The following is a 21,045-nucleotide window of genomic DNA, read 5'->3' as shown; positions in this document are numbered from 1 at the left end:
CAGTGGCTTCAGCGGGGAAGCTGCAGATCAGGTGAGAGCAGGAGTTTCAAATTAAATATAATGTGCTCAGGGTGAGAACTCAGGGGAGAAGTGTGTGTCCCTGCTGAGGTCCACCTGCGATACTCCACGTGCTCGGATTCCTCGCAGCTCTCTTGTTGAGATATATTTCACTCTCGGTTCATTTAACTGTATTAACAGTACAGTATGTTTTCCTTACTATCTACCTGCCTTGAATACTGCAGCATGACAAACATGAGTAATGTTTGCAGTGTCACACAGAGGTGTAGTGATAAAAAAAAATTCTGGATCTGAATACAATAATATACTGATACACTTTACTGGTAATGTTTATTTAAACATTGTTGACAGTCTATTATTAGTATTTATTATATTCATTAAAGCTACAAAAGTCTTACCAGTGCTGGAATGAAAGCTAAATTAGCATGGGGAAAGGGGAATTCTGCTATTTTTAAGACCTGGGTCCAGTATTTACTTGTTTTGGTGTGTTAATGATTCTTACTTACCAAAAGATTCGCAATAGGTTCAGTAGAACGCCTCAGCTGGCAGCTGCGATGTGGCTGTAATGGCTTCACTGTAATCCTCCGGGGCAACTGCGACCGTCAAAGTTACATCCACTACTGACAGGCTGAGGTAGTCTGACAACATAATGGAAGCCACAGCTGTTGGCGATATGCAGATTAAGATTGTTCATACAGACCACATGTTCATTTATAAAACAAAGTTCATGTTAATAGAAGACTTCTGTGCTTGACCTTTAGTAAGATTTCGAATGCAGGGCTTTTACTTTGAATGGAGCCTTTGTATTTTGTGGTATTGCTACGTGAGTAGCAGCTCTGAATACTTCTCCCACACGGTTACACATGTCAAGATTGTGTTCTTTCTGTACACTTTCTGGTGATCATGTTTCCCAGGCTGTGCTACCTACTGTACATTTGCAAAGAATGGACACAATATCATGAAGTTCTCTATAGTATAATGCAGCCTATTACAGTAGTTCCTTTTTTTGAGACAGGCCGTCATAGAGGTGTTGGTTCTTCTAACTTTTTGTGGTATTGTTGGATACATAATGGTTATATTTTCAGTTCATTACAACAAGAAACACGACACCCTCCAAAATCACCACAGAGATGAGTCAACACCTCACACAGTCTAAAAATGAACCGAACTTCATCAGCGTTACAATGATTTCATGCAAGGATGTGTAATTTTATTAAAAGGTGTTCAGAATATTTTGTCCACCCATTGTATACTGGTGTCTGCTTAACAGCCACCCATTCTGCTCTACATGAAGGCAGCCTGTTCTAGTTTGCACTCTCTATCAAGCAACTGAAATTAGCATGACTAATTTCAGATAAATAAACAGGGGTATTCTCCAACACATCTGTGAGATTTACCTGCTACGTCTACTGTACATACAGTAATTGCGCAGGGGATGAACTCCGAATAATGGGCATTGCAGCGAACCTGCTATGACATCCTGGATTCATTATCCCTTTTAGATGAACTGTGCAGGCTTCCCAAGGGGGAGCACGGTAATTGTGTCTTTAGGGATGTGTCAAGTCCCTGTTGGATGGCAATTAATCACTGGGAGAGGAGGTGTGGCGGAAGACCTGGGATGAACTCGTGTGACGAAAGCACCAGGAACGTTCCCCATTCCCCACAATGCCTCAGTCGTCTCCTCATGCCACGAGGAGGTAGAAATAATTGACCGGGTCTCGGTTGCCTTTGTCTCGGAGGGTGTGCATGCCATGTTGTTGTTAGGGGGACGCTTTTATGGTAATTAATTAACACAAACTGTGGACCTCGATATTAACCCCTGTCGAGATGATGGTTGGACACTCAGGGCAAAGTGTTACACTTTCATAATTGAGATAATATTGTGGCTCCACTTGTGTAAACCCTAACCCATTTTGAGTACAATGCAGTTATATTAATACAGTGAAAGTGTCAAAACAGCTAATTGTGCACATTAAGAAACGTTGCCTTTAAACATGCTGTTCCGTAAGGTTGTGATGTCACTGCTATACTGTCACTGAACTCAGTTTTGAATAGCTACAACATTCAGGGTTTTCTTACAGGAAGTTAAGACTTCGGTCTTCTGCCTTATCATGTTGTATATGCATTATGATGTCATTAAATCGTGTGATGTACAGTGCAAGAAGTAGCAGTGGCACCAAAGGATTTCCCCAAAATGGCCATGAGACATGCAAGTTAACATGATCCTGTTTAAATCGAACTAAAAAGGGGGGGCGGAGAAGCAGGTTGATAGCTGCCAGAGAAAGATTTATCAAATATTTTCAACACTGACACACAACTATATATATATATATATATATATATATATATATATGATCCAAAATATTTCAAACTGTAGACACATGAATCAAATATTTTCAACACTGACACACAACTATATAGTTGTGTGTCAGTGTTGAAAATATTTGATTCATGTGTCTACAGTTTGAAATATTTTGGATCAATTTAGTTTTAGCTTTTATCTTAGGTTGTATCGATTTCAGGGACACAAAGCATTTGAAGATACTCTAACAAATGACATCACAATGAGCAAAAACATCAATGCAGCCACTGGTGGACCATTTATATTGCAGAGCTCAAAGGTTTAAAGCACAACGATTTTGTCGTAGACACCCAAACTAAAAGAATTAACCTTAAACTGAGCATAATAAGGGATTTTTACGAGGTTATATAAAAAAAAGGTTGTGATGCACTTGCAGTGTTAGCATTGATCGGTGGAGCTGCAGCCGTCCCTGAAGTGCAGGTGAATCAATCCTGCGGCCTAAACACAATGCCACATGAACACGTCGTCTTCCAGCCTTCCTCCAGGAAGTCTCTTAATGTTTTTGTCACTCAGACGTGCTTGAGTTTACCGGAATAATCTGCTCTCCAGCTCAAGTGACGAACTTGAAAAAAAAAAAGAAACAATAGGGACACTTACTTCTTAACAGCGAGTTACCTCTCCTTAGCACCATCTGAGCCGGAGATCTCTTAAGGCTTAAAAAAACCCTCTCTTGTCTCCCTGCTTTCAGCTGCATAACTCCTCTTCATGACTTAAGCAGATTTAATAGCCTAGATCAATATGAGATTATAGCTCTCACTCATCCGGTCTGTTTTATGGAAAGAAAATGGCTTTCTGATCATTTCTCGTTCGATTCATAATAAAGAGAAAATCATTCACAGCCCTGGTAGGTTTAGGTTAGGGTTTTTTTCCTGTGTGACCAATAGTGCTCGTTTGGCCTAAAGGAAATCCATAGATTGCCGTTTTGCTCAACTGGCCTCCCTGTACAGCAGTATTCAGAATTGCCTTCACTTGGTAATATGCACTCTCCTGGCTGCATTAATGGCCTACAGCCATATGTTCCTCTAGCCTGCCTGACACCCCACCTTGCCTTGTGTGGAGATGGTTGAAAGCCCCTGCTCCTCTTCCCTTCCCTGTCCTTCCCTTTCCAACATCCTCCACACACAAGCAATTGCCTCAGCATCCAGGCTTTCCCCTCCCCCCACAGCAGTGCACTTCTCCTGCCTTTTCCCTCAGTCGGCTTCATCCTTCTTCTCATCGCTCAGCCCATGGCGACGCTGTACGGGTGGAATAAAGCACGGCAAAACGACCGGACGTCACCTTCACAAACAGTATTTAACAGAGGGAGGGGGCTTATTTCAAATCAAACTGTGAAAAGCAGGTCACTGAATGCTTTTGCATTTTTCTACACTTTACCACTTGATGGTGGTCACCATAGAAACAGATGATCAGACAGGACTTGTGGCAACAATAGCAGTGTCTGTATCAAAATGAGTTTTTTTTTTGGTATTCCTTTATAGGTACAATTTGTTCTATCCTTTTTAATATTTCACTGAAAAGAATAACAATTCATCCAAACTAATAGGACACATATTATTCAGACCTGGGTACTGAACTCTTCACTGCATCCTTATTTCCCCCCCTTCTTCTTCAGCTTCTCCATCAGCACATTCAGCGCAGCAGCTTCATGTGTTGTGACACAAATCCTAAAAATAAGACGAAGGGAAATTCTGCTTCCTGCTTTTGTAAAAAAACAAACAAAAAACAACCTAGAACAAATAACAACAGGACAATTCTTTGATTTAATTGTTCTTCCTCACAAATCCGGTGACGTAGCAGTGGCATTTTGTGCATGGCCTTGGCCGCAGCGAGCGCCCGACAATGAGATCAGGATGAAATCTTGGACGGTGCCGCGTGCTGGTGGCGCTCTGTGTGTGCAGCGTCCAGAGTCTCATGCTTGTTTTCGCTAGCGTTCCTCTCATACATAACACTTGAGCTGTTTCCATAGCCGTGATAGACTGTCAGGGGACTTTGCTGACAGCACTGCACTGGTGAGTGAGTTTGAATGTGTGTGTGGTCATTTGTGTGACTGAGTGAAAGAGAGAGCCAGACAGAAACGAGGGAGAGAAAGAAAGAAAGAACGGTGGGGAGGGTGGGTAATTTGTAATTTTGTCACCAAATGGGAGTATTTTTGCGAATAACTTTTTTCCGACACCCACCTTCCTTTTTTTTCGATGACTCGCATTGTTAGAGTTCATCTGGAGAAGTCATTTGAATAAACCTTCATTTTCACATAGCAGTCAATTTTGAGTGTCATTTGCTTGGTGCCTGTGGGTTGTTGAATCATATAATAGCGCTGACTTTTTTTTTTTCTTTTGCGCAAAAATCTAGATTGAGGCCCTGCCTAAATGGTTTGACAGGGCTGCTTCAATAAACAGACCTCTGCTCTCAGATGTGGCCCCTCTGTCCTCAAGTGCAGATTTGCAGCTGAGAATTTGACTGATCCAGGCGCCAAACGGATATGATTCCTCCGGCCTCTGCAAACCTGGATGAGCTTCTTTGTCACTTAGGTTTTTTTTTCTTCTTTTTTTTCAGCCACTATCAAAAAACAGTGGCAGGCTGCCTCTGAGTTTACAGTGCTTTTCTATTCCAGCCCCACAAAAGAACCCATTTTATCTTCGCTGTCACTCTGCTGAGTCTGCGGCGGCTTCACTTTGTCAGACCAGAGAAGCAAACCAGCTCTGTGTTATCTAGGAAAAGTGCATTTATTTAGACTCTCAAGCTGAGATGGCTTTTGGGCATCTAAATCTCAAAGTTTATTTCTCAACACTTCCTGCCTCCTTTTTTTCAGCCCATAATAGAATCAGCTGGGAGTGTGTGAAATACTGCATGCTCTGTACAGTGCACCTGTAATCTCCAGACAGGCATCTCAGTGCTGCGTAGTCATTTCCAAAGTATTTTTTTTCTGATTTTCATATTTTGGATTATTTTCTGGAGATTTCATTCAAAAACATAATTGTTGCTGAGATGTAAAACACCTGCACGCTGGAGCAGGAAATGTTTCTTTTTTCTTTTTCCCTCTGAAATCTACCGTTAATGAGATGCATTTCTTGTTTCTTTTTTTTTTCAAATGTCTGTCTTGAACTTGTGGATTCAGCGGAGGATTATTCTAATGCCGCTCATGCTGTCACATGGATATCGCACACAGTATGAGCAGAGCAGTAAACTCACTGGTGAACTTAAGCGATGAGGGACTTCTAAGGGGATTTCACACTTGTGGCAGATTGGCCAGTCAGGGAAAGATCATTTATCCTGTATACTGTATTTAGTCAGAGATGTCATGGAGCAGCTGTCACAGGTTGACGCGTAACATGATTTGCAATGTGCCAGATGATGTTTTATTTTCTAAAAGTGTTGCCTTTACACATCCTTTCATTCTTGGATATTTTTGCTGCATTGAAATTGTTTTGTCTTAAGATGTTTACTATAACTTCTGTGTTGTGCCACATGTCCAGCAGTTATTCCCTCGTAATCTGATTGCAATTCTTAAGAATTCATTAATTTCTACACAATCCAAAACAAACTTGATAAAAGATTAAATGCTGTTTAATGTTGTTCTCTGTCCTCGATACACATGACATATTGCTGGTTCAGTCAGTTGGCACAAAAGCAAACCGGTTGTAGCCGGAAACCTACCCGACCTCAGATTGGAGTTAATCAAACAGTAAAGTTGCAGGCTGAAAACCAAAACCAATCAGCTGACAGATGCTAAAATGGTGTCTAGAGCTGAGGGTAACTGCAGCAGATGGTAACTTTCTATAGGTTTATCAAAACAACGGACCCCTTTCTCATTATAAATGGGACACACTGCCTACTTCTATGTGCTTGGCTGAACTGCTGTGGCTCGTACGCCTGTAGTGTCTCCGCAGACAGTGTTACTGTCTGCCGCTGTCTACTGCCAGCCCTGTCTTTCTACACTGAGTTAGTGTCTTCGATAAGGATCAATAACGGTGATTATGTGGTTTTCTTTTACTGTTGTTGAGAGAGAGCGAGAGAGAGAGAGGGAGCAGACTGGAAAAATACTGCCCTTCACCTGATATGTCGTATATTTTCTTCATTTCTGTGACATGTACAGACCTGGAGTGAAATACTGCTATTATGTCAATACAACTATCAACAGATCGTTTTCATCGTCTGTTTTTTTTTTTTCCTGAGAACGACTCCTGTGATGCAGAAAAAATTGGCAGGGCACAGAATCTCCCAATGACGCGTTGCTGCAGACATGCGTGACCTGTGCTGCCCACACATGCTGTGTGTCCCAGGTGTTGTTACTCATTGTCTTTTTTTTTTTTTTATCTGCTTCTACTTGAGAAAAGGTCTCTGGCTCTTCTTCCACCACTTCTGTTGATTGATTATTTTTGAAATACCGGGGCTGATAGCAGATCATAATTTCAACTTAGCCTTTGAAATACCCTCACTGTAGACTATTGATAAGACTGACAGACTAGTGATTTAGTAATTTGCAGAATCATCACCCGCACAAAGATTTTTTTTTCTCTTGTGCGAAATATAATGTTGCAGTCGAACACAGAGTGTTTATTTGACTGTGAAACATATGTAACGCCGTTAAAAGGAGTACAGGATCTCTTTCTGTGTTGCGCTTTATTTAGACGAACCACTCCATTGAGGACTTAAAATGTATTGGTATTGGCTCATATTGAGTCACAGAGGGGAGCATATAACCATTTACTGGAATTAGAAGTGTAATGGATCCACAGAGTTACAAATTTCTCCACTAATGGGCCGAATGAGGAATTGTCTCCTCATCGATTCCAATGATGTTTTACTCCTCCTGGTTTCATCTGCCCTCCCCTCCTCCAACAGACCTGGTGCGGTTTTACTCTAGTTATTTTTTTGTTCGTGACTTGAGGGCCAAATTAATCTGATTATATGTTGATTTGCTTTTATGGCATTGCGTCTGATTAGAACTGCACCAAAACATTATTTTAATCATCTATTTAAGGGGCAATATTATCAACAGAATGTGAAGAAGCAACAGTGTCGACATCTATGTACTGTGGAGATGGCTATTGAAAATAGCATGCTAACCAGCTAGCCCCGGTCCTACCCGTCCCTTAAGACCACAAAAGGCGGTAGTCAGATAGTAATTGTAGTTTCAGCTGGCTATATTTTACAAGCTCTCTGAGCTGTTAGTGTAATAAATGAATAAAATAAGCTAAATTCCAAGAATGGAAATACTCTCACATTTTTTTTCCTCGCCAAACTCTTAAGTCTCACATTTCTGTCTTTTACTGAACTAAGAGGAGTTTGATTGCCATCTTCTCATCTGCCAACTCATCGTACATTATGTAAACTAATTAAAACACTCCAAAACAGTCTTGGTTTGTCTTTCCACAATCACTTCAAACTCTAGTCAACTAATAGGGCTACTGGCTCCACTGCAAATTGAGCTAATTCGCTGACAGTAGCTAACTGCAACCAAGAATAGCTTGTAATAACATGTAAACTGTGATTTGTTGCTCTTTTCTCTACACGCGACATCTATTGCATGTCTGTCCGTCCTGGAAGAGGGATTCCTCCTCTGTGGCTCTTCCTGAGGTTTCTTCTATCATTTTTTTTTTTTTAACCCTGTTTAACCTCAATCCTGGTCTTTTTTCCATCAACATGGCAAGTTTTTCCTCACTCGAATCGAGGGTCTAAGGACAGAGGCTGTCGTTCACTGTACAGACTGTAGCCAATTGAGGCAATGTGATTGCGATTTTGGGCTATATAAGTAAAATTGATCTTGACCTTGATCTTGATTTGATTTTAATAGCTAGCAAAGTAAGGCGTCTGTCAGTTACTCTGGTAATATGCTGCCCTCTATATTTACAGAGAGACCTACGAATTCTGGCCATATTGTACAAATTACACCTCTAGTTTGACTTTTCCTGTAAAACACTTATTATTCTTTTCTTTGCCAATCACAACTTTCAACTTTTGTTATGTGCTGATTGGCATGGCTGAGATCTGGTAATGTTTTACTCCAGCAAAAACATTAAATATCTGCAATTTTGATCATTCTGAAGTTTTCAGGTAAATGGAAGGATTAAACATGCTCTCCTATGTTGAAGGCCAATACAGCCATTGGTTTAAATGCAGGCATGCATTCTCACAAAGCTTTTAACAAAGCTTTTAAGCTTTTTGTAAGCGCCTTAAAAGAAACATCTTATTCCTTAGGGGTCATTAAAAATTCATATTTTGGAGGTACTTGTTCATCAGGATCCTTGCATAGGCATTCTAGGCACATGCCAAGGGCTTTACTACCAGTAGGGGGCCCGACAGAGCAGGAATGAACTACCTGCTTTAAATAAGGTTTAATATACATTTTAAAAACTTAAGAAAAATCATTTTTTTAACACACACAATGTCAGATATACTTTTATTGTAAGTACAAGACTGCAGTCTGCCTAGAGTACTTTGTCCATTTGATCCAGCCCTGGGTACATGATGTAAACAGAACAGCTGCAAAATATCTATTATATCTATTAAAATAGTAATGTGTACTTTCAGGTCATGTTTATTCTCATCTCTATTGGCTGGTTTACTGGATTCCATTAGATATAGTGGTGTGTACTTGTCACCACCCTGTTTCTCTATGTTATGTTTAATAATGGCAAAAACAATGTGTAAAATATCTTAAATAAATAAACAGACAGGTGCACGTGGTACAGAGCATAAACGTGTACAATACTTGTGTGTGTCTGTTTGGTTTCACTTTTTGACATCCTGATGTACGTTAACTGTTAACACCCCTAACTGCCTGTGACAACACTGTACACCACACATCTGAGGTGTTTCCTTTCCACTGATGTGATGTGATGTGAAACAGTTGTATGTTCCCAGCAGCAGACACAGGATGCATTTCTGTGCTTTATTCCCTGCAGTTTTAGGTTTTATGACACAATGCTGATATGATACAGAACAAAGTGCAGTGAAGATGACGCAGACATATAATGCTGCAGTAAATTTTCATTTACTATTCAATTAATCTGTTTCTTTTTTTGGCATGGGTTTGCTCATTTCAGTTTTGTTTTTGTTGTTTAGAAAGGTTTTATATATATATATATATATATATATATATATATATATAAATATATATACTATGTACTCTATATTCAGAGTACCATCTAAACAAGTATAACGAAATCGAGAATTGGCATTACAATACAAAAACAGCACAAAAACAGAGAATGGAATTTACTTGCACACAATCTGGTAAGGCTTGGTTGGTATCATTGCTTGAACCTGATCATTAATGTTGCTGCAGGTCAGAAACTGACCAAATCAGTTTTTGTTGTCAAAAGCTTTGTGACTAAGGAAAAAAATGCAGAAACATAGGAAACACTATCCTTTCAAACACGTTTAACATTGTGAAAGAGTGTATTTTAACTCAAACCAGTTTTTCCTAAACCTAACCAAATATTTTAGTTCCCTAAGCCTTACCCTCTTTACCAAAATGTAACCAGGTGTTTTTACTCCCAAAACCTCAGCAAGTATTTTAGTTCCCAAAACTTTAGGAAGTATTTTTGTTTTAGTTCCCTCAACCAAAGCAGTTATTTTTAGTTCCCTAAACCTTAGCAAGTATAGTAGTTCCCTAAACCTGAGCAAGTATCTTAGTTCCCTAAACATTACCAAGTATTTTTAGTTCCCTAAACATAACCTTGTATTTTTAGTTCCCTAAACCAAAGCAGGTATGTTTTGTTCCCTAAACCTTAGCAGGTATTTTAGTTCCCTATACCCAAGCAAGTATTTTAGTTCCCTAAACATAACCAAGTATTTTTAGTTCCATAAACCTAACCAATTGTTTAGTTCCCTAAACCTAAGCAGGTATTTTAAGTTCCCTAAATATCACCAAGTATTTTTAGTTCCCTAAATATAACCAAATATGTTTAGTTCCCTGAACCTAACCAAGTGTTTTAGTTTCCCAAATAAAAGCAGGTATTTTTAGTTCCCTGAACCTAACCAAGTGTTTTAGTTTCCCAAATAAAAGCAGGTATTTTTAGTTCCCTAAACATAACCAAGTATTTCAGTTCCCTGAACCCAACCAGGTATTTCAGTTTCCTAAACCTAACCAAGTCTTTATTTTTTTTGCCTAAACCTAACCGCAATTGGAAAGTATAAAGACACAGAAACTAATAAGTGCACTCAGTAGAACAATAATATGTTCCCAACAGGATTCTTTGTCCTTTCAACCACAAGGACTTGCTTGAAATGGGGTTCATTGCTTTTAATGGTCCTTGAACATAATCTATGATGCTCCAGGGACAACACCACCATGCGTCGCAATGCTATGACATCACAGCAGGTTGATTAGTTAGTTTAAATGATGGTCCTGGAACAACATTAATAATGGTGTTCTCGGAACAACGTGGCAATATCAGATAGACCATTGACTCACAGTCATGTAGATATCCCAGTCTCGATACACATATGAACCATTCCCTCCTCCTGCTTGTTTTTTAGTTATAGGTAGTTGCACAATATCCTTTTAGTTTTAGCTTACAGTTTTTCACACCTACATTTTGTTTTGGCTACTAAATATAACCTCAGCTTCCCCTGCCAAGAAGTCACCAACATTTATGGTTCAACCACTGAACCAAAAGAATGGCATTCTGAGCTGGGGTCTGGTAGAAGTCAGTTTTCAGTTAAATCTATTCAGTCTGAATCTGGAGTCGTATGGATGATTTGATCAATTGAAAATCCATTATGAGCAGTTTGGATTCTTGAATTTTTTTTTAACTGTCATGATCCAAAAGAGAGAGACTTTTGTTTTCCGTCACTGTTACTTTTGACCAAACTCAGCAGTGAGAAGGTTTATGGCTGTCGCATGCACACATTCCTACAGTTTTGTTTCCATAGAAACACTGAGTCCCAGGCAGGCATGTTTTTTTAGAGTTACATAAGCCTTTACCAGTAATACGAAATACACACCGACATGGGCATTCTCATTTGACTGGATTCCTATTTTAAGAAAAAACATTCAGTAACTGTAAAAACATCAGAAATCACGGTTTAATGTTTCACACTTGTTCTATTTTTAGCTGTTAAACTGTACTCTGCTATCATCTTGAGGTCTCTTGTCTCACATCTCTTCTACATAACATTTAGATTCCCATCACAAGATGAACTGTGTCGTGGCCTCAGTGAGAGCCGAGGCACACAAGATCGTGTGCCATACGAATGTGGGTGTTGCGGAACAGCTGGTCTTCAGCAACACAACTGCACATATGTGATGCAACCGTGTCTATAATTACATACAGCTCAGGCATTAAAGCCTTGAATAATGTATGGAAATTAAATGTATATTAATGACCATGATTAAGTCGAGTGCCCAGATAGCTTTGTTTGGATTTGAAGGAGGGTGCAGTTGATTACACCAGTCACATCAGTGAGGTTTTTATTGTGTGTTGAGTGGCTGCAGACAAGGAAAAAACAGGTTCAGCCCTCAGGCTTGCAGGGTTCATGAGGTCTTACAGTAGCTCATACTCCAGTAAAGTTGCTATTGCTGTTTTAATCCTGTATTTACAGTATGGATGTCCAGTTAACACAGCAGCGTTGACTGCCATTCGATAAAGCAGGTGCGGCCGACTTCTGGTGGCTAGTCGCTGTTATAAAACCAAAAAAAGCTTTCTCAGAATCAGTGTATGTAAGCCTGCTGATGATCAAATGAGGACTGTGTTTTGACTGGAGGCAGCCCAAAAGGCTCACACTGCAATAAGATTTCCATTCACACTTAAATCTCAATCGCTTTGGCCCTAAAGTTCTCATTAGCATCCCCCGCTTTATTCACTGCAGCTCACTTCCATTTGCCTAAAGGCTCCAGGACTCTGAAGCATTAGTGCAGAAGTAATACTTTGAATACCCCAAACGCACTTGATGTTCAGCCTCTTGCACATCTGCGATTGTGTACAGAGCTGTTATCAGTGAATTATTTTATGACCTTGGGAATCGGGCAGAATCACAGATGCCTCTAGTTTTTTTTTGGTGATCACTTCCTGGCCATCAGCAGCAGCGGAGTTTCGCTGTGAATGAGCTCTTCATTTTAGTTTTGGACCCAACTGTCGCTGCAAGAACAATATTAAGCTGGTAATTAAAACTTGTGATAATTACCTTCTGCGGCCGCTGATTTCCTAATGGATTTCAACAAGCCTTAACATGAGTGCCCCCAGCCATTCCTCCGCACTGAAATAAGGACTGATATGACCAATTTTGTGTTTTGTTTTAGAGGTAAACCTAATTACAGATTTTCTGTGCTCACTTTCAGTAAGAAACGGACATTGTGTTATTCATTAGACTGTTAACTACGCTAAGATGAATAGGGCTTCGCTGTTAGCAGTGTATTATGATACAGACATGGGCAGCTATGATAGCAGCTGCTGAATAATGGTGATGAGCAATCACTAATAAGCATCCAATAAGTTTTCATGAAAAAAAAAAAAAAACGTTGTTGATCATTAATTCAAACCTCGCGATTTTGTTAATTGCATTAATTTGCTTTCTGAGGACACGCATTGAGTTTTTAAGCAGGGATTTAATTCAGAGTCCCCTGTGAGGGGAGGATTTATTCAAAGTGTATCATAATCTTCTATCTTGTGCAGAATTTGCAGAGCATAGCTACGGGTACACACACCAGCACAGCACATGTGAAACAGGATATTTTGTTTTAATTTGTAATCTCCAAATGACAGAATTTAACGCTGTTAATCAAGTTGCCACGCTCGTTCAGGCTTTTCTTCAGCTGAATAATGTTATGTAACACATTCTTCGTGTTACTTTTTGTATTTTGAATTAAATTAGATTCCCTTTCTCATGTCAGAAAGCTCTTTTAGCGTGTGCGCTTTAGACCTTCTGAAGAAGCCTTTGCCAGCAGCCGTTACTCCTGTGGGTTTGCCTCTCCAGCAATTTGATTATCTTAATCCCCTATCTTTTGTAGCTACGAGCCAAGCTTAAGGTGTGGACTGAACTGCTAAGTAGCATAAAAGGTGCTGTGGGGAAGACGAGCTGAAACAAGTAGTGTTTTTTTTTTTTCTCCATTAAATGCGCTGAATGCTATGGGTCGTTACCTGTCTTTTGTCAGCCTTAGCTTGATTTGTATGCATTCATGTCATGCCTCAGATAAACAAAACAGAAAGAACTAAATACGGTAAAAAGAAAACAAGAAGGTATTGAAATTGGTTCTCAGCATTTAACCCATCCCTAACGAGCAGTGGGCAGCATTCGTACGGCACCTGGGGACCAAGTCCACATTTAATCCAATGACTGATGCCGTTCACATGTGCTATTTCTCCATACATAGCCTTTTTGGTGTGTTTTTTTGCCTTTCAGACGGACAATAACACTATTTTAGATCACTGGACTTTTGGAAAACTCCTTCCAGGGTGGAGATGTTCAGAAACTCTTGGAAATGTTGACAAAGACACATACTTTTTTCCAGTGTTTGTATCATCATAACCAAATGGGAGCCCTGAGTATCTGTTCAAATATTTAAGTATTTGAGTTTGTACAGTGATGAAATGGATGTTATGCTGTTCACTTTTTGAAAGACACAAATAGACATTGACAATTCAATGATGCTGCTTACAGTATTTTTTTCTGTTTCCCCAAAATACTTGCACTCATGTGGACGAGGCCTAAGTCAAGGGCACAGACTTGAGAATTAACCCAGTGATGTTTTCGACTGTTGGGAAGAGAATAGCATACAAACTTGACATGGAGAAGTCCTGCACCTAGTAGGAATCAAGCCTGTGATCTTCATGCCATGAGGCCATAGTGCCAACCACTGAACCCCTTGTCCTGCCACCATGTGTGAGATCATATTGATCTCAAATTTACTCTGTGAATATACGACATGTACATTTCCAGTTCTTTACGAACAGTAATTTCAGAATGAATCGGGTCGCTTGTGAATGCTGTTTTGTACAATTTCTGCAATTGTTCACTTTTTCAAAACAAGAAACCAATATTGAAAAAAAAAAACTGAGGCTCAAGTTGAGCTGCTTTGACACCAAATGCATTCAGTGACCACATCTTTCAAACTCAGCTGCCACCGAAAATGAGTGTATTTACACTCCAATTTGCACATCTTTAGTAAAAACTGTTAAATGTGTCTCTTACCTCATTTTGCTGCATTTACATCTAAAAAGAAATTTAAAAATGCAGTGTGGTGTTTCACTGTTCTCTTCCTGGCTCGGGGTGGTTTATAGCTCATCCCATGATGGCTTCACTTTTCCCTCCACCTTACTCATACAGGAAATCTATTCCTCACAGAGGTGGAAAGTTTATGACCACCGTCCACATTATCAGATATCCATCTTGGAAAATGTATGATGTTTCTGGACATGCAGCGACTGCAGGAGATTGTCAGAGATGGATCAGGCTGCAATATGATTGTTATCCAGGTCTACAGGGGAGGACATGAGGTGGGATGTGTATCAGAACAGACATGATTGATGAGCACTGTTGTACAGAATATTCAAAACTGGATCCACGTGCATGTATGTATAGTGAGTAGGTGTGGTTTTGTATTGCATCACTGGAATTAATTCCGTTTTAATTCTGTGTAATTATTATTTAATTTCTGTGGCATATACTTTTTTAGTAATGGAATTGGTTTATGATACTTCAGAGACAGTAGTGACACAATCCTACCTGTTGTCAGTGCTTTGGGTCATTGTGTAATGAGTGACAAAGTGTTACTGTTGGCTGAGAAATGTTGTCTGTGTTTTGGCAGAAGAATTGATCCTGAGATGTGAAGTATTTTAGTGCACGTCGGCTGTGAGATTAACTGTCGTGCCAAGATGCCTGTCGTTACAGGGAACAGTTTTCAGAGAGCGAACCCAATGTGGCGAAATGTATTTAACCAGCTGAATAAAACTGTAAATAATTATCAACTATAAAACACGCAGCAGATAACTCAGCTGTAATTTTAATTATTTTTCAAGTTAAGGCTGGAAATTGCTCGTAAACATCGCATTTGGAAACCGAAAAATCAATTAAGGATTTTTATTTAAGCAGCTGGCTCTGTAATACAGTCAGCACTCATTTATTGAGGCACTTTTGTTTGTTTGCTTTGTGATGAGAAAATGGCAGGATTCCTGGTGATGCCGTATTGTTGATTTTTATGGAGCGATGCCAGGCATATAATTAAGTTAGGACGCTGTTGTTTAAAGGTGCACTACATAGTTTTGAGAAGATCAGAAGAGAAAGATCTTAATTGACTGATATTTTACGCCCAAACAAACTAAATACACAAACTCTATTTGTTTTCATGTCCGAATAAATAAACTGATCCTAAAGGACAACACAGTTTCATATTGTTTTACTTTGTTTATATGTGGTGGACCCTGCCACCTTTCTAGCTTCAAACAGGGTTCTGGGACCTTATTTTCCTCGGAGAACAGCTTGTTTATTAGTAATGGAAAAAATAAATAATTTGAGTTTGTATTATTACCTCATTGATATTGTAAATATTAAAATTCTAAGTTTGAATTTCTTTTCCAAAGTTATGTAGTGCCACTTTAACACTACGTTCATTAAACGTTTAATCTTAAAATCTCTGTGTTGGGCTTTTGCAACATAATGAGTCGTAATTTGTGGAAACAAATCTGAAACAAAACTCATCCCGTTTTCTTTTTTTATCTCTTTGACAGGGATGACCTGCCAAGCAAGGACGTCATACACCGAGGACGAGGTTCTGTGGGGACACCGCTTCTTTCCGGTCATCTCCTTGGAGGAGGGCTTCTTCAAGGTGGACTACTCTCAGTTCCACGCCACATTCGAGGTGCCCACCACTCCATACAGCGTGAAGGAGCAAGAGGAGGCTCTCCTCCTCTCCTCGCCCCTCATGGCTCCTTCCCTGTGCAACAGCGGGGAGAAGAACAGCTCTTTGGACTGCCTAGAGACCCTGGAGGACAATGACAGCACCACCAAGCTGCCCACCAAGCTCCAGAAGATCACAGGGCGGGAAGGCCTGCCCAAGAAGCTACTAAGGATGAGCTCCACCACTTCGGAGATGACTTACAGCTTTGGAGACCTGCCCATGAAGCTGCAGCGAATCAGCTCTGTTCCCGGTGTCTCTGATGATAAGCAGGCCGGTAAGGCCTCCAAGATCAACACAGAGCCCATGAGTAAGTCAGTGGCAGACTTACCTCCCAAGCTGCAGCGACTGGCAGGGGGAGGAGGGGGCAGGATGGACGGACACCTGCCGCCCAAACTCAGAAAGATGAATTCAGATCGCTTTACATAAAGCAGGCTACATATTTTAACTTATGCCATCCACCTTTATTTCCCTACCCGAAGTCCTTGTACTATTCCTAATTTATTAATGGACAATATTCTTATATTTAAAGAAATGTAGAATATGTGCACAAATACCTTATATAAAGTAGGGTGATGGAATTGAGTACATTTGTCCCTGGATGTAACTGTACATGCTATGACGGAAGACCTCTGATATTTTTTTTTAGGATGATGATGTACAATTAGAACAATCCGGCATGTAAGAAACAGCGCATGTAGAACAGAATCTCAATAATTTTCGGCATGACATTTATTGATATATTATTTTACAAAAACAATTTCATTAGTGGATATACTGACAGTGGAGAAATTGCACAAAGCCATATGATTTACCACGTGGAAAACCAACATTACATGGTTCTAAGTTGTGGTGACGAAAGGCACATACATTTGTTTTGAGTTGATTGCTTTTGTTGTTTAATGTAAAATTGTGGCAAATGTTATGTTGATTGCATGCTCCTCTTATTGACTTAGCTATACAAAGGTAATAGACAAAGATGTTTAGCCTTAAATATATTACCTTGTTTCCATTCTCATTGTTTGTTCACAGCTGGATTTTTGGTATTTCATATATAGACTATTTTACCATGTGCAATTTTATGACTTTATTAGTTGATCAAATACAGAATATGTTGCTCGCTGATGCGTTTCATGTTTGAAAATCCGTCACGGGCATCATATGACCCACCTGAACTGGGCACAACGCTGTGCAATTTTAACTTTGCTTATTAAAGTAACACTTAAGTTGAAAGAGTTGATACTTGTACTTGATAAGCACAATCATTATATACTAACGCAGTGATTATTAGAAAGCATTTATGGGCATTTTGTCATTAACTGACTGCTTAGAGCAGTAGTTCAGTACTGTGCAATCACTTTATTTTATTCTATAACAAAATCAACTTAATCTGCAGTAGGCCTGTGTGGTCGTACAAAAACACTCCATTAGAAATTTCAACTTAGGTGTTACTGGTTAGATTTAGAGGTGGTCCTGTAAGGAAACCATAACCTTTGTCTTAAGGGCCCATAATCTCCCTCCTCTGTGATGAAAGCAATAATATTATAATGACTATAATCTTTATATAGCCACAGGGTCTACCACAGCCCCACATTCATTCTGTTTACTGAATCCATGCCATGAAATCTGGTTTTCTCTAAATGCATCAAAGACATTGTATGATACCCAATCTCTTCAGGAATAAAGATCTAACATAAGTGTTTAACATCTTGCTACTTTGACTAGATATAACGCATGCTTTACCCGTTCAAAACCAATAAAATGTTATAAATATACTTACAGTACAACGAGGGTGGTCAAAATGATGGAAGGCCGACAATGCTCACCGCAAAGAGCTGGGATAAGACTATGCAACCATGTAGTAAGTCTGGTCAACACCAGAAGCGTATTCAAATGTGCACAAAGCAATTGTGACTGGGAAACACCCTCATTTCCTTTTGGCTCTCCTGCCAAAGGTTTCGATGAGAAGGTCGATACCACTCTCACGTCTGCAGCTACAGCCAACAGCTGGTTAGCTTGGCCTAGCGTTTTTTGGTTTTTTACATTTTGGCTAACCCACAAGTTAGTATCAGCCTTGTTCCCGCTACACCGAGTCTATTTCAGGATTTCAGCATTGGATTCGGATGGCTGAAAAAAAGGCTTCACTCGAGGTTTTGGAGAGTTTCGCCAGTCGCTTAATCTTCAGGGGGAAATGGCAGGTGATACATCAGAAAGTGAGGAGGGAAGTCAGCAAACATGAGCATTTCCCACTGAGATAATGTCAAATAGATTTTCATCAGCAGCAGTGGTTGTTTAACAATGAGGACAGCAACCCCCCTGATCCTGTGCTACTTTACAACATCATCAATCCAGGTCTTTGGTTTTGAGACCCCTGGAAGCAGAAATTACGCACTGTGCATTTAACACATTATACCGTTTGTTAAAGCCACACAAACAACATACACTATATTGCCAAAAGTATTCACTCACCTGCCTTGACTTGCATATGAATTTAAGTGACAGACAGTTCTTAATCCATAGGGTTTAATATGACGTCGGTCGACCCTTTGCAGCTATAACAGCTTCAACTCATCTGGGAAGGCTTTCCACAAGGTTTAGGAGTGTGTTTATGGGAATTTTTGACCATTCTTCCAGAAGCGCATTTGTGAGGTCACACGCTGATGTTGGACTGGAAGGCCTGGCTCTCAGTCTTCGCTCTAATTCATCCCAAAGTTGTTCTATCGGGTTGAGGTCAGGAATCTGTGCAGACCAGTCAAGTTCATCCACACCAAACTCTCTCATCCATGTCTTTATGGACCTTGCTTTGTGCACTGGTACAGTCATGTTGGAACAGGAAGGGGCCATCCCCAAACTGTTCCCACAAAGTTGGGAGCATGGAATTGTTCAGCATATCTTGGTGTGCTGAAGCATTCAGAGTTCCTTTCACTGGAACTAAGGGGCTCAGCCCAGCTCCTGAAAAACAACCCCACACCATAATCCCCCCTCCACCAAACTTTAAACTTTAAACCAGACTCGTCAGATTACCAGATGGAGAATTCGTCACTCCAGAGAACATGTCTCCACTGCTCTAGAGTCCAGTGGCGGCGTGCTTTAGACCACAACATCCAACGCTTTGCATTGCACTTGCTGATGTATGGATTGGATGTAGCTGCTCTGCTCGGCCATGGAAACCCATTCCATGAAGCTCTCTACGCACTGTTCTTGAGCTAATCTGAAGGCCACATGAAGTTTGGAGGTCTGTAGCATCCGCTGACCCTACTCCGTCATTTTACGTGGCCTACCACTATGTGGCTGAGTTGCTGTTGTTCCCAATCGCTTCCACTTTGTTATAATACCACTGACAGTTGACTGTGGAATATTTAGGAGCGAGGAGATTTCACAACTGGACTTGTTGCACAGGTGGCATCCTATCACAGTACCACGCTGGAATTCACTGAGCTCCTGAGAGCGACCATGCTTTCACACCTGTTTATAGAAACAGTCTGCATGCCTAGGTGCTTGCTTTTATACACCTGTGGCCATGGAAGTGATTGGAACACCTGATTTCAATTATTTGGATGGGTGAGTGAATACTTTTGGCAATATAGTGTATAACGCGCAGTGTGTTGACTCAGCTGTTTCAGTGTTTATGCTGAGCTGCTGGCTGTAGCTTAATGTTCAACGAGCAGAAATGAAAGTGTAATCGATCTCTTCTGTATGTCAAAATGTACACAACAATGCCACTACGTACCTGAAAATATATACCATAATTACTACATATTTACAACTGTCAATTATTTATTTATAAATGTGACAGAACACATGCACATGTATACATTTATTGAGCAATCCCAAGTAAAAAAGATGACACTGATATACTCTGCCGCCTGATGCTGAACATGTTCCTAGTAGATAACTGGACCAAAGAAAAAAAAAAATCTCAAAGGCAGAGATGCAGACGATTCTATCTGTTCGGAGTCAGTGGTACAGTCTGTGGGGCCTTTTGCAAAAACACATCATTCACACTGGATTGCTCGTGCTATTTTTGTGCGTTTATCTTGCCTTATTGACAACACATGCACGGCTGCAAATTGATGTGATCTGTTTCTAAATCCGGACCAGAACTGTGCCAGATAAAGGATCCCACATCGACACAGAGCCCGTGTCACAGCCAGAAGTCTTTTCTTCTGCCGCTCTCATTGTTTTGATCATACCCTGTGTAATCACTGCTGCTGTTCAAATTTCACAGTGCACTCTTTGTTGCTGTCAAATACGCTGTGTAAATAATGACTGTATTTCAAGAGATACGTTAAAGGACTCGAGATAAAGTCGGTGCCATGACCGTCAGTATTGCGAGCAGTTGGGTTAATTCTGTCTTTATCCCGAGATAGACCTTTCTTCTGAATCTCTTAAATAAACCCATGGGATGGATCAGAATATCAAAACTGCTGATGGCATTATCCTCTGACTCCTCGGAAAGCAGGTGCAAATCCCTTAAGGCCACCTCAAATCAGTGCTTGCTCTACCAGAAAACAGTCGCCCTTTATCACCAAGATCTCTGCTTTAGATGTCACTTTGTCTTTTTCTCTCTTCTGCCATGTGCGGTCTCTTGCAGAGCCATTAATGCCTCTCCACAGAAATAGCATTACAATGCTAAAATAATTGAGTCATGTGTAGTTGGAAAATGTGGGAGGACTGTAGTAGGAGGCAAGAAAATGGTTATTCAGAGTTTAAAAATCTTGTTAGTGTTCCAGAAATGCCATTTCTTTCGAGAGATGTTTTGATAATTTCCATCATCTGGGTTTCTTGACAAATAATAACTGACAAAGACTCATCTAGTGGTAAAGAA

The 21,045-nt window shown here is 40.1% G+C and overlaps 1 protein-coding gene across 1 annotated transcript in view; it reads left to right on the top strand.

Annotated features, from left to right (window-relative positions):
- kcnj3a (potassium inwardly rectifying channel subfamily J member 3a) overlaps nucleotides 1-17,922 on the top strand; it is a 30,676-nt gene extending 12,754 nt beyond the window's left edge. The window contains exon 3 of the mRNA XM_030429310.1: nucleotides 16,051-17,922. Within this exon, the coding sequence (XP_030285170.1) occupies nucleotides 16,051-16,646 (596 nt within the window). The 3' untranslated portion in view covers nucleotides 16,647-17,922. The remainder of the gene's footprint in view (nucleotides 1-16,050) is intronic.
- The last annotated feature ends 3,123 nt before the right edge of the window (nucleotides 17,923-21,045 follow it).

This window comes from Sparus aurata, chromosome 9, assembly GCF_900880675.1.
Source record: "Sparus aurata chromosome 9, fSpaAur1.1, whole genome shotgun sequence".
In the NCBI taxonomy this organism is placed as follows: Eukaryota; Metazoa; Chordata; class Actinopteri; order Spariformes; family Sparidae; genus Sparus; species Sparus aurata.
This window is presented reverse-complemented; position numbering and strand designations above follow the sequence as displayed.